Source organism: Coregonus lavaretus, assembly GCF_964263955.1.
Source record: "Coregonus lavaretus genome assembly, chromosome: 17".
Classification (NCBI taxonomy): domain Eukaryota; kingdom Metazoa; phylum Chordata; class Actinopteri; order Salmoniformes; family Salmonidae; genus Coregonus; species Coregonus lavaretus.
In genome coordinates this window covers 18,088,753-18,103,988 of record NC_140004.1, presented here as the reverse complement: position 1 = coordinate 18,103,988, position 15,236 = coordinate 18,088,753, and the positions used below count along the sequence as shown (strand labels likewise).

The 15,236-nt window shown below is 43.5% G+C and overlaps 1 protein-coding gene across 1 annotated transcript; it reads left to right on the top strand.

The window, feature by feature from the left end:
- The first annotated feature begins 70 nt into the window (after positions 1–70).
- On the top strand, positions 71–10,428 carry LOC311144748 (TBC1 domain family member 10A-like). Its single transcript, XM_084180848.1, has 9 exons — positions 71–915; positions 2,781–2,880; positions 4,177–4,284; positions 4,365–4,471; positions 4,608–4,722; positions 4,976–5,041; positions 5,156–5,345; positions 6,401–6,555; positions 7,157–10,428. Exons 1-9 carry the CDS (start codon positions 734–736, stop codon positions 7,847–7,849), a joined length of 1,716 nt encoding a protein of 571 aa, XP_084036974.1. The 5' UTR covers positions 71–733; the 3' UTR covers positions 7,850–10,428.
- The last annotated feature ends 4,808 nt before the right edge of the window (positions 10,429–15,236 follow it).

The window sequence follows — 15,236 nt, the reverse complement described above, 5'->3', positions numbered from 1 at the left end:
TCGGGATGCGTCAAGCGACTAAGGGATTTCTTAAACGAAACTGGGAGGGACCTACCTTTTACAACTGTTTGGACAAATTACACCCCGGGACACTGAGACTAAAATGAGACAGCCGAACCTCCCCCCTGGCGAGGAAACGGAATCAATGGACCAGGAAGGAAGGAATGTCACTTAAACGTTGTTTAGTTTGCTTCACCGACATAACAAACACAAATGTCACATTTGTGGTGAATTGTGCTAGTTAGATTAACATGTAGTCGATGGAAGTTATTTCAAACTAGCATACGTTTTTAGCTATCCGGCTAATTTACTAGCGAGCTAATTCATTGACGCATCACAAGCTAGCTAGGCTAACGCGTTAGCCAGATTGGAAAGGCTGGGACGTCAACATCACACGGGTGGAATCTTACGGTATTTACTCATTTGGCTCGCCCAGGGAACGTTAAGTATTTGTTTGTGTTAACTAGCTAGTTACTTCATCTCGTTATTAACGGTAGTTGTTAATTACAGTAGCTAGCTAACTTTTAAAAAACTCGATAAGTCCTGACAGATAGCTAGTGTTAGCTGCCAGCATTAGCAGCAAACAAGCTAACAGCCTAACTAGCTAGCCTAGCTACGTGTTCCATGCCATGGCAATGGTTTTGTTTGTTTGGAAACTTTCGTCTGGTTTCATACCGTTGGTTGTGACAGTGCCAACGAAATAACGTTAGCTTTGGGTATTATTGAGCTAATCATGGCTAAAATAGAGAATGGTCGCCAGTCGGCCGACTCAAGAAGTATCAGGACAATTAGCAGCAGTCATATGGACGACGAGAGCTCTCTTGGCTCAGACTCCGAGATCAACGGCTTTACCAACGACAGGCATACCGATAAATATGGATTTATTGGAGGGGCGCAACAGTATTCAGAAGAATCGTAAGTAACCTTGGTGTTCTGCTCGCATGGCCCATCATTTGCAAGTTTGCTTACTCCTGTAGTTGCTTGGCTAACTGTCTCAACTTGGGTGGGGAAGGTGTGAAATGTTTACCAAATGCCAATTCTTTCACAGATGTACATGAACTGAACTACATCAAATGTGTGTTTTAAAGGTTTCTCTTCTCTAACCCCACCCATGAAAAATAAATGCCACCAGTATCAACCTCCCAATCATGTCTCCTAGTTGATATGTGAATGGGATATTTGAGGTGGACTTGATAGAAACTCACTGTTCTTACAGAATGTGATTTATTTCTCTAGCTAGCTATGTCATTTAAATACAGTACTATTTTAAGACCTGTGCATTTTTTTTTACTAACATCATAGTCTCTGTAAACAGCCCTGCCTTCCAGCCACTTCTCTGCTCTAAAGTTCATGGGATGCCCCTGATTGTTTGTTATTGTCCAATGTTTGGTCTGTATAACATAAGAACAGAATACTCTGGAGGCGAACCGAGAATAACCTGTGGGGTGTGAAGGGTGACGCTGACGACCGGCTTTATCATCTTAAACTCCTTTCCAGTTCATCCACCTCTTTTGTTGTGCGTCTTTGAATGACAATGGCTTATGGACACTGACGGCATATAACTTTCGACTGTGCAGCTGGCAGCATGGAGACGCAAATGCTCCCTTTTTGTTATTGTAGGGACACTAGGTTTTTACATTTACATTTTAGTCATTTAGCAGACGCTCTTATCCAGAGCGACTTACAGGAGCAATTAGGGTTAAGTGCCTTGCTCAAGGGCACATCGACAGATTTTTCACCTAGTCGGCTCGGGGATTAGAACCAGCGACCTTTCGGTTACTGGCACAACGCTCTTAACCACTAAGTTACCTGCCGCCCCTAGGTTTTGTTTTCTTGAGCACGTGTTCTTCCTTTTACACTTGGTTCAGCACTTCTTTTTCATGCCTGTGATTTAGCTCTTTTCCTAACGCTAATAGTTTCCTTCTTAGGATGCGTAAAGTTAGAGCACAATTACACAACTGGATTCTCTGTCACTGGATTACTGCTCCCTTCGCCCTGCGGAGTAGCACACTGTGAGTGGAGGATTGAATGAAAGTTGTGCCAAGCATTAGCTGCTTGGGAGCTTCCTGTTTTCTGCAAGGTTGGCTGGCCTTGTGCCACAGCTCTGGTGCCCCGTTGTGGCTAAGGGTTTTATCGGAAGTGGAAGACAAAAGGGTTTTATTTTATTTTCATTTGTGTAGGGTGGTAGACAAACTTGCAAAGGAGATGCACATATTTATAGCTCTTGGCAAATTTTGGGGATTGGAGTGAACAGAATTACAGCAGACTTCTTTTACGGAAAGAGGGTTGTCCAAATTTAAAGGCCTCTCTTTGAAAACTTCTTACATCTCATGATTACAAGGTTGTGCTGATGATTACATACAGTTGAGCGCCATCAGGCCAAGCTATAAGAAAACGTTAGGCCTATATTTTGTCATGCTTTGTGAGTGTTCCATCATTCTCAGTTCCGTTTCTTGGATAGAGCCAAACTTACCACATTATAGCATTACCTCATCTCTCGACTGGTTCTGCACCAGGCCCGCCCTGCCTAAGTACGTAGAGGGAAAATCGAATGCCTCTCGGATAGCCTACCTGTTTTTCCATTTACCCCTGCTTGAATCTCTTATCTTTGATGCTTCAAAACCTGTCCATTTGCATTGTAGTTCTTCTATACACCGTTTATATAAAAATAGCTGTAATACACACACACACTTCTGAGATACATTCTATTATTGTTCTTAGATATAGTTTTGGACATGCTAATATTTTCTTCCTCATGTTCTTCTCTCTCCCCCCCCCAGGGCTCAGGACGTCCCTCCAGAGGTGTTGAGGCAGCGAGAGGTCAAGTGGCTGGACATGCTCAGCAACTGGGACAAATGGATGGTCAAAAGACACAAAAAGGTCAGAGAGCTGCTGAGATTTGGAACATTCATAGGTCTGACAACTTCATTTGTTGCCGTGTCTAGACTGTTTTAACACTGTCTCTCACCATCTGGTCTCAATTATTCCTCAAACAATCCTAAATACATTTTTGCACAGTATGTGGCAACTCCTTATTATGTTATTAGCCAACCAGGGCCTAGTTAGTGCTTGCATCTTGTTGACACTGCCCTGTATTTGTACATTAAACTATTACTTCCATTCCATCCTCTGTCCAGGGCAGGCATGTTGGGTGTTTGGGCTGTATTGGACGATAACATGTTGCAGTGCCTAATAATTCAAAGACAAGCCAGTGTTAACCTGTATGTCGCTCACACATTGGCCTGTTTGTTCCTCTGTAAACTTAAAATGTTTGGAAGAAGCATAAAACCTTTGATAGTTTTCTTCATGGAGGTTGTGCTGGGCTTTGGCCTCTGGCCAGTTTGTTTGCATCTCCAGTTGCCTAGCCGGATCTACCAGTGTGTCTAGCGTTAACTATTCAACTACAGCCTCACCTCATTTCCTTGAGTCAGCGGTTAGTGCTGTCCGGTATCCTTAGGGGGTCCCTACCCTAAACTCTAACCCTTACCTAACCATTTTACATTTAAACTTTAATGGAGAAGGGACGTCCCAAGGATCCCGGATATCATGAGCCTTTCATCTCCCTCACCGACTCCATGCTGGGCTAAGTGACAGAGCAACACTCTGGGTGTGGTAATACTAACATCACATCCCTGTTACAAAGATGGTGGTGAGATTTCAGGTTTGACAGAGACTAGCTTGTTCTGACTGCAATCTCAAGTATGGACTTGGTTAAGGGCATTGCCACATGAAACACTGTTGGGCACACTTAAATAAACACAATTATTCAGTAGGCATTTTTCCTGTGACTGCTATGTTGGTTAATTGAGGTCAGTCAGTGAAGGCCGTCGTGTCTCTGTTTCCGCTTCTCTACTTTGTTGCTCCATGACATCTTCATATGGATGTTCACACTCTTCTGGGAGGAGTAGGAGTGGTCTGTGATCTCAGTAAAAATAAATGGACTGAGTAGTACTGTGAATAAGCTGTTATTCCACTGAACCTGTACAATATTGTCTTGGATCACCTATGTCCAAAGGCCTGTTCTGTTTCCCATGAATATGGGGTCCCTCCAGTTCAGTCAACGATACTGGCCTACAGTATAAAGCTGTAGTATAATAACTCTGTTGTAATGCAGCTTTATTTTAACTGGCACATTCCTTGGTTGGTGATGAATACATTTCTGTCTCTGTTTAACAGGTGAGACTGCGGTGTCAGAAAGGGATTCCTCCCTCACTGCGAGGCCGTGCTTGGCTCTACCTGTCAGGAGGAAAAGTGAAGAGGGAACAGAACCGAGGGAAGTTTGAGGTTGGTTATGTTCTTTCCCTTGCTCTCTGTTTGTTTTTACTGTGTGGGACTGTGGTTGACTCTCCCTGGTGTTGTTTCAGGAGCTGGACAGTCAGGCTGGAGACCCGAAGGAGCTGGACGTGATTGAGAAAGACCTGCACAGACAGTTCCCCTTCCATGAGATGTTTGTGTCACGGGGGGGCCACGGGTTAGTTGTCTCACACAGTGGAATAATTGACCCTCACTCAGTGACTGATGTTTAACTTTTTGTCTTGTTTGTCCTTGTGTGTGTTCATTGCTGTGTTCATGGGTTTGTATGTTTGTTTGTTTGTTTACCCACACAGGCAGCAGGACCTGTTCCGTGTTCTGAAGGCCTACACGCTGTACAGGCCAGAGGAGGGCTACTGTCAAGCCCAGGCTCCCATTGCTGCTGTGCTGCTCATGCACATGCCTGCTGAGGTGAACCCTGTGCCTCTGGGCTCATGCTTGAACTGCTTCTCTCACAATGACTGCCTGACCTTTGGTGTAGCTCAGTGAATAGTGCTCTGAACCAGCTTCCTACTTTTTGTGACCCTATTTACGATGGAATTGTTTATGTATGCTACACTTATAGTTTGCCTGCCACTAGTGTGTGCTTTAGTTTTGTTTCCCTCTTAAAGGGAAGGTTCTAGTCACAATTTCCTTACACCATCATCTGTATGTTTTTCCACAGGATGCGTTCTGGGGGCTGGTCCAAATTTGTGAGAAGTACCTTCCTGGATACTACAGTGCTGGGCTGGTAAGACATGTACCCTTCACTAATGCACTACAGGTTAGGTAGACCACACAAGATATGTTTTGTTATCCTGTCAGTATGAGACTACATGCTTCTTTCGCTCTTCTTTCCCTGCAGGAGGCCATCCAGTTAGATGGAGAAATCCTGTATGCCTTGACTCGGCGCGTCTCCCCACTAGCCTACCGCCACCTGGAGAAACACAAGATGGAGCCCATCCTCTACATGACAGAGTGGTTCATGTGTGCCTTCTCCCGCACCCTGCCCTGGGCCTCAGTGCTCCGCGTCTGGGACATGTTCCTCTGTGACGGTTAGTTGCAGAAACTTCCACACAAACATCTGTCTTGCATTCATTCAGTTACAACCTCCAATTTATACACTGGACATCTACAGTAAGGGAGAGTGGGGTAAGTTGAGCCATTTTTTACTTTCACTCTGTCAAGGGAAATATAGTATTCTTTCTAACAAAGATATCTACTAATATTTTAGGATGTGTATCCCTGTAAATAATCAGAATTCATGTAAACATTACAGTTTTGAAAACATAGCTTGTCCAAATAAAGTGATCTCTTGGCACAACTTACCACGGGTATGGGGTAAGTTGAGCCGCTGGACAGGGTAAGTTAAGCCGCCTACAAATGTCTGTACTGAATGAAATATTACCACTACCTTTTTAAAGCCATGTCTATTTTCATTTCCCAAACACAATTCATCACAATCGCTTTTTGGTCTTTTAATCATTTTAAGCTTCTAAACACGTTTAACACCTAACAGTTTAAAATATTTTTTAAAAACACTTAACATAGGCCAGGCCCTGTTATTACCTCATATCCCAGCGATAATGCCTTGTATTACATCTGGGAAGAAAACATTTCAATTTGCTCATCTTGCCATTGGCTCAACTTACCCCATGGCCATTGGCTGAACTTACCCAAGGCAAACATTTTGACTATTACCCCACACAGCTAGAAGAATGCACGTTCATGCTAGGTTTAGGACCTCCTATTGAAGCTTATAGAGTCCAACTGATCTAAACAGCATCATGAAACCATTAAAACAATACATTCATTTGACTTGGTGAAAATCAGTTTTTGGACCTAATTTGCTTACCACTTTTTCCATGTGGTTTCTTCCTTCACAGACGCGATGAAATTAGGCCTCTTCCTAAATATTTGGTCCAATGATTAATTTTGTGTATGGTTTCCTAGAAACAAGGGTGGCTCAATTTACCCCACTCTCCCTTATTGATCACCCAAATGATATAATCAGTAAAGTTCCTCTGATGCTTGAAATTGTGGATTCTAACATCTGGAATCATCCATCATGTCCAGTTAGTGACCGTGTGACCTCTGACCCCTCCCCCAGGTGTGAAGATCATCTTCCGGGTGGGCCTGGTGCTGCTGAAGTGCATGCTGGGTACCCGTGAGAAGCTGAAGGCGTGTCAGGGCCAGTATGAGACCATGGAGCTGCTGAGGGCCATAGAGCCACGCTACATGCAGGAGGGCTTCCTAGTCAGAGAGGTAAGGACTTCACTAGCAGGCAGAGATACATAGGACTTACCCAATAATAAACATGGTTAGCGATGCATAACCACAGGAGAAGTATGGTCTTTGAGCAGACTGGGGTAGTAGCAAGGACCAAGAGAATGAGATCACACCCCTATTTCACCCAGATTGAGAATAGTCATCATTGTTTGTCTGTAGAGAACAATGGCTGTTCAGAACTCTGTAGTACTGTGGAAATGTAGAGTTCAGAGTGGAAGTTCAACTGATGCAGAGAGAGACACATTGACCACAGTTCTGACTAGTTAGTGTCTAGTCCCTTTCCTTGGCTTCGTGTGAGTGTCTCTTCAGTTTGACAATAGCCTCTCTGATAGAGTTGACCATCCTCACTGTGAGACGCTCCTTCAGCCTCAGGCAGTTTGACATTTACTAACAAGGTTAAGATTAGGACTGGAATGAATCCCCACTGAAAGAGCCTTTTCTCCTCTTGGCCATTAGCACTGGTCTTTTTGCATCACATTTCCTACTAGGCAGACTAAACCAATTTTCTATTTAGAAACACTGTACTATGTGCCTGTAATGTCAACCACCAGCAGTAACCTCTCTTCTCCTCCATCAGGTTCTGGAGGTGCCTGTGTCAGAGCGGGACGTTGAAAGGGAGCACCATGTTCAGCTGAAGCGCTGGAGGAAGAACCATGGTGAGCTTCACTGCAAGTCCCCTCCCAGAATGCATGGTGCCAGGGCTATCATGGCCTCGGAGCCTCCCAGTCGCCAGGACCTGCGTCAGAACCCCACCATCATCGTAGAGTCGCCCCTGCCTCCCCCTCAGCCCACACCTCAGCTGAAGAAGGGAGAGAAGAAGAGCAAGAAGGAAGGAAGTATGAAGAAAGCCCCTCCTGTCATGGAGATCCCCAACCCTTATCCTTTACCCGGTGACCCTCAGCTTCCACTGAGATGTCCTCAGCCTCAGCTTCCACTGAGATATCCTCTGCCTCAGCCTACTCTGAGAGACTCAACAGTACAGCAGCCCCTCGTCAATGACACACCCCTCCCAAACACACCTGAAGAATCTCCACCGCCTCACCAACCTCCCCTTAACGACCAACCTCCCCTTAACGACCAACCTCCCCTTAACGACCAACCTCCCCTTAACGACCAACCTCCCCTTAACGACCAACCTCCCCTTAACGACCAACCACCCCTTAACGACCAACCATCCCTTAACGACCAGTCTCTTCTAACAGTGTCGCCTCTCCAGAAGTCCACACAGAGCCTGAGTAGCACAGAGGCAGATCAGGACACATACCTGTAGCTCTTGCTTTGGACAGAGGGTGGAACTGCATGTCTGAAACTGGGCATGATGGGAACAAGGTAGAGGAGGAGTGAATAGTGAAAGATGAACTGGAACAGTCCCTGTGTTATCCTGGACATGACTCACTTCCACAGTGTGAGTCTAAAGCTGATGCCACCCAGACACAAAAAGCATTGCTCTGCCCCAGGCCAGGCATATGTGCCCACTGACCTCTGTGGGAGATTCCAAGGTGGCTCTACTGAGGATGTTCCAGTTGTCATTGGGATGTTCTAAATTGCATACTCCTTGCGTCCTCTCTCCTTGTCTCCTTCTAAAAACCCATTGAATTTCTGAGAAGGAGCTGAGGAGCGAGGGCACGAGGAGTATGCCATTGAGATCTTCCAATTCACTCACTCACTTTAGGCCCTCTGCATGCCAACCAAGCCCTCTGTCTCTTTACCAGGCACTAGCACAGCTCAGCCATAAACCAGCAACTGGGTGTATCATGGCCAATGGCACTGCTGCCCAACCATGAGCGGCAATTGTATATTTTCCTATTGATTTTTATTCTGCTTGCTTTAAAGACACCGAATTGCCTAGACCGCACAGTCAGCAGCATACACTAATGCATCACTTCTAAGTGTTCTACTACTTTAATCCTTATGTTACCTCTTCATTATTCTTCACTCTGACTGTTAGTGTTGTGAAAGGGAGACATGTTACTGATTTACTGGTAGTGTAGTTATTGTATATATGATGCATTCCTTTTAGACATGTCAAAGATCACCCAATAGAGTACCATGTTCTAGGGTTTAACAAGAGGCTTGATTTACTCAACCTGCCTTCATTTGTGCAAAATGCAAGTTTATTTCTAAAATATTCATTAAAATCTCCAAATCACCTGTGGTGTGTAGGAAATAGGAATGCTTAAGAAAGAGATGGGTAAATATTGTTTAAAGTCCCAGTTGGCCTTGGTGATAAGCAAAGAGCCCTTCCATTCTTCACTACCAGAGAGCAGCCTTGGTATGTGCTTCCAGCTGTTACATTCCCCTTCCTAAAAAGGAACGCACAGCAATCCTGTCTCGAATTTACAATATGAGCACATTCATTCCCTATCAATTCTGTTCAAAGGAACTTCATTAGTATGCAAGCATGTTTTACTTTACAGTAAAATGTGACATGACGTGTGCATAAATCCTGTGTGACTGTATTCTCCTAGCCAGGTGGTAATGGGCCTAATGTCTTGAGAACAGACAAATCCTCACTGTGCCAGGCAATTCCAGTCCCTATGTAGCGTTTAACTCATCTAAGATAAGCAAAAGGGAGAGAGGACTGGACATTCCTCACAATATGACACATTCCTGCCCTTGGGTTCCATAAAAGCCAATTAGTCTTGTGGCCGACATGCATAGTCTTCTCTGTATCATGTATGTATTCATGCATTTTCATATTTTTTACACTTTATGGGGGGACTGTGTGAGTGCCATAGCAGTTAGCTGTGAAGTGTTGACCTCTGCTCCTTACCACAGGTGCGCTGGGTGATATGGACCTGGCAGGCTAGATACTGTATCTCTGTGGTATTGGAAAGACATTAATCACCTTATTGCTACGCTGAGTGACAGATACAGATGGAGCAAAGATGCTGATGAAAACAAAGCTGTGATTAGAATCATCAGAGTGATCCACTACCTCTTACTGGATGCTTAGTTGTCTCAACGCCATCGTTGCAGACAGGCAAAGAGGGATTCTGTACATGGTGATCGAGACCTTACTTTTGGGACATTTTGGAATCTTCATGTTTTGGGATAACATTGAAGCATTTCCATTTTTAAATCAGTTTTATTAATTTGGGAACATCGTGAGGCAGTGACCACAACCTTTTTGGTGAATTCAGTTTAGAGGGATCTTAAGGTTTGCAATCAGAGGTGTTAAGTTTAAATATACTGTTCACGGAACTATGGGAAATTATTCAGTAGGGATTAAGATGTGCATAACTCAATGCACAACAAGTATTATTACACATAATTCCACTGAATCCTACAAGTTTCTATTATAAGTCACCTCTAAACCCTCAATAAAAAGCAATAAAAGTTGAATGGAGGGCAAGTAAAAAACAGCAAACATAGCCTTTCTCCACCTAAGTGCATAGTGGCCTGAATCACATACTTCCCATTTTGCAGGTATTCTAGTTGAACTTGATGCTTAAAATGTGTATATAAGACAAATTTGTAAAGTAACAATGTCATTTTGTAACAAACATTTATTTTTTCAATTGTTTCCATACTACATATATTTTATTTAACAAGAACAATAATCAAAATCCACCATTTGCCATAAATCATGGTAGACCTAACTGAATCTATTTTACCTAGACACTTTTGACACTAGTTTTAGTTTGAAAAGCAAACACAAAATAAATGCTTTCTTCCCTAGAAATATCCAATGTCTTCTCAGCATAATGCTTATTTTAATTTTGTTCTTCTGAAGAGACCTCTGTTATTTCTGTCAACCATCAGTAAATATATCATATATTCTGTATTTCTCCTAGAAGTGGTTACATATTGTTGTTTTTACAAATAAAATCACTTTGCTCAACACCAGCTAATGACTTTGCAAATTGGAAATGGGTTATTATTTAGTATAGTAGTGAATAGGCAAGGGAGCCTAATGAGGTTTGTGGTGTGAATTTACTTTCTAGCAGCAGAGGGAGCCGTAGAGCCGTAGAAGAGAATATACACAGTGTACAAAACAGGAACACCTTCCTGCCCTCAGAACAGCCTCAATTTGTCGGGCATGAACTCTGCAAGGTGTCAAGCGTTCCACAGGGATGCTGGCCCATGTTGACTCCAGTGCTTCCAAAAGTTGGCTGGATGTCCTTTTGGTGGTGGACCATTCTTGATACACACGGGAAACTGTTATGCATGAAAAACCTGGCAGCGTTGCAGTTCTTGACACGCTCAAACCGGTGTCCCTAGCACCTACTACTATACCCCAATCAAAAATGTTGTCTTGCCCATTCACCCTCTGAATGGCACACATCGACAATCCATGTCTCAATTGTATTGAGGCTTAAAAATCCTTCTTTAAACTGTCTCCTCCCCTTCATCTGTACTGATTTGCAGTAGATTTAACAAGTGACAACAATGTCACGGATAGAGCAGGTGTTCCTAATGTTTTGTACACACATTGTAGACTTGTCTTCCACATTTGTGATTATTCGTCTATTGAAAGAACGCTCAAACACTTAAACCAATTAACGAAATATTTGACATCTGTCCCTTTTTACCCTCCCTCATTTCTGCAACATGTAACCTACTCGAGGTGAGGTCATCCCAAGGTACGTCTGCCACCCTGACAATTATACAGACGGTTTTGTTTTTCTTAATTCGTTTTGACGGTCAAACATCTCTTTCCCACCTCGAAGTGTGAGATAATTGGAGTGAATACCAAACCTCTTCCCCTTGTTCAGCACAAATTGTTACCTCTACGCCCCCAATAAACCCACTGACGGTCAGGCGATAGGTGGACTACATGTATCTCCAAGCAACAGGTAATTTCTTTCCTTGAGATCAGTAGGAATTAATAATTTGGTCTTTCTATTCTTCTTTCTTGTGGGATGAATGAACAAATGCAAGTCAATATTTTGAAATTACTAAACAATTACCAGTATTTGAATTACTTGTATGCCATTGTTTAATTTGGCACTGAGCACCAAAAGTGATGAAATACAGTAAGATACTGAATACACTGTATTGTGCATAATTTCAGTTTGATAATGGGTGGTTGGCTGGTTGCATGGGGCCTTGCGAAACCATGGTAAAGAGTACAATGATTTGTTAATAGTCACATTTTGTATTGCCTCTTGCTCTCGTGGTCTCTAAACTCGCTAGAGGTATGTCAACAGTTAATCGTTTAGGAATCCATGCACCCACCGTTACGCACTCCCTCTCTCAGCAGTGGACACCTGCCCTTCTTTCAGTGCCACCGTACCATTTACATCTCAAAGGGAGACATCAAGAAGGCCCTTTCTGTGCTCTTCTCCACTCTCCAGAAAATATCTGATTTATCTGTTCAACGGAAATATATGCCTTTAGAAATCCATCCCTCCCTTCTTGTCCTCTGCTAATAGAGATGGGGAGAAGGAGCAGTAAAAGAGAGATGTGGTCCTGATCCTTCGACCTAACGGACCCCTGTCACAGTGGTTGATTCATGCGATGCTGGTGACTTTCTCCCTGATCCCATGGCTCTATGTGTTAAGGAATAGGGGGGACGGCAAAGTGCAAAGCAAAAGCCGCCTGTGTGTCTGAGGTGTCCGATTCCCACGTTTGATGGAGCATGACAGGTTGGCTCAGGTCAAATTAAAAGGCAGATGTAACGAATACAGTACCAGTCAAGAGTTTGAACACCTACTCATTCCAGGGTTTTTATTTATTTTTACTATTTTCTACATTGTAGAATAATAGTGAAGACATCAAAACTATGAAATAATAATAATCAAGTAGTAACCAAAAAAGTGTTAAATCAAAAAATATATGTTATATTTGAGATTCTTCAAATAGCCACCCTTTGCCTTGATGACAGCTTTGCACACTCTTGGCATTCTCTCAACCAGCTTCACCTGGAATGCTTTTCCAACAGTCTTGAAGAAGTTCCCACATATGCTGAGCACTTGTTGGCTGCTTTTCCTTCACTCTATGGTCCGACTCATCCCAAACCATCTCAATTGGGTTGAGTTCGGGGGACTGTGGAGGCCAGGTCATCCGATGCAGCACTCCATCACTCTCCTTGGTAAAATAGCCCTTACATAGCCTGGAGGTGTGCTGTGTCATTGTCCTGTTGAAAAACAAATGATAGTCCCACTGAGCCCAAACCAGATGAGATGGCGTATCACTGCAGAATGCTGTGGTAGCCATGCTGGTTAAGTGTGCCTTGAATTCTAAATAAATCACAGACAGTGTCACCAGCAAAGCACCCCCACACCATAACACAACCTCCTCCATGCTTTATGGTGGGAAATACACATGCAGAGATCATCCGTTCACCCACACCGTGTCTCACAAAGCCACGGTGGTTTGAACCAAAAATCTCAAAAATGGACTCCAGACCAAAGGACACATTTCCACCGGTCTAATGTCCATTGTGTGTGTTTCTTGGCCTATGCAAGTCTCTTCTTCTTATTGGTGTCCTTTAGTAGTGTTTTCTTTGCAGCAATTCGACCATGAAGGCCTGATTCACACAGTCTCCTCTGAACAGTTGGTGTTAAGATGTGTCTGTTACTTGAACTCTGTGAAGCATTTATTTGGGCTGCAATTTCTGAGGCTGGTAACTCTATTGAACTTATCTTCTGCAGCAGAGGTAACTCTGGGTCTTCCATTCCTGTGGCGGTCCTCATGAGAGCCAGTTTCATCATAGAGCTTGATGGTTTTTGCGACTGCACTTGAAGAAACTTTCAAAGTTCTTGAAATGTTCTGTATTGACTGACCTTCATGTCTTAAAGTAATGATGGACTGTCATTTCTCTTTGCTTATTTGAGCTGTTCTTGCCATAATATGGACTTGGTCTTTTACCAAATAGGGCTATCTTCTGTATACCCCCCTACCTTGTCACAACACAACTGATTGGCTCAAATGCATTAAGAAGGAAATAAATTCCACAAATTAACTTTTAAGAAGGCACACCTGTTAATTGAACTGCATTCCAGGTGACTATATCATGAAGCTTGTTGAGAGAATGCCAAGAGTGTGCAAAGCTGTCATCAAGGCAAAGGGTGGCTATTTGAAGAATCTCAAATATAACATATATTTTTATTTGTTTAACACTTCTTTGGTTACTACATGATTCCATATGTGTTATTTCATAGTTTTGATGTCTTCACTATTATTATACAATGTAAAAACAAAGAAAAACCCTTGAATGAGTAGGTGTGTCCAAACTTTTGACTGGTAGTGAATGTCTGCAGACCTTGTAATAGGCTCTGCAGGTGAGCTTTTCAAGGCAGGGTGAAATAAAAGGGGAATTTATCACACCCAGGGAAAACATTAGTGGTTGTGCGAGGAGCCCTACTCAGGAAGGGTGTCTGGGGCAGGCCTGATAATTGAATCATCACAGTGTTTCTCCATGTGGAGTTCTCATCTTCAACTGTCAAAGGGAAACTCTACACTTTGATGTTTTCCCTTCCTTATGAAGATGTAGTTACCTTGTATAACATTGGTAATACACAATACGTCGATATTTATATATGCACAGTGGCGCAGTGGTCTAAGGCTCTGCATCGCAGTGCTAGCTGTGCCACTAGAGATCCTGGTTCGAATCCAGGCTCTGTCGTAGCCGGCCGCGACCGGGAGACCCATGGGGCGGCGTGCAATTGACCCAGCGTTGTCCAGGGTAGGGGAGGGAATGGCCGGCAGGAATGTAGCTCAGTTGATAGAGCATGGTGTTTGCAACGCCAGGGTTGTGGGTTCGATTCCCACAGGGGGTATGAAAAAAAAAAGATGTATGCACTAACTGTAAGTCGCTCTGGATAAGAGCGTCTGCTAAATGACGTAAATGTAAGTTGTGCAAAGCAATGCTTGTCTTTGTGTATATGCTGTGCTTACACAGCACTTACTTACAGATCCCTTCCTCCAAACAGACATTGCTTGTCTCGTGTGTCCTTGCAAATATTCCCCATGTTTTGGCTCATGTATTCCCAACCATTCCAAACAGGCTGCCGTTTATTAATGTTATCATTATGTCTGTTAATGTTTTCAGTCTTGTGTTTTGCCTGCGGGCCCCAGTACGGCACCATACAGCCTCCTGATATAGAGGCTTTTCAAAACATGTGGGACTGTAATTTTGGCACCTGTTCTATATTTCCATATTATTATTATCCTCATATGGGGTCTAAGTATACACTTAATTCCAAGGTGGTAAATTTAACTTATGATAACAAGCAAGAATGCCCAAGGGCACGTTTAAAGGGAAATACTTAGAATGTCATCATGGTCTTTACTCCAATTACCCCCAGTTGACATACGGCCTGCGGCTATAGACAAATAAAATACAGCGATTGAGTAGTCCGAGAACTAAATTCAGCCTGCCAGTTAGTAGACTCTTATCTGATGAACAGTAGAGGCTGTGTTCATCTTGTGAGATTCAGTAATGTGCGGGTGAATGGTGGAAAGAGAAGTGAAGCGTAGTAAGTGTCTGTGCTAATCACCTGCTTGGTGCTAAGCCCACGGGACACTGAGCAGAAAGAGATGATGGGTGTGCGGGGGTAAGTGCTACACACCTGTGTGCCCTGCAAAGGCTGTCACAATCCTGGGTGTTGAAGCTTTTGATTTAATCTTACACAGCTCCCCTCTACCCCGACCCCTCTAACCCACCTCATCCTCCAGCTCAGCAGTGCCAGAGGCATGCTCAATTAGGG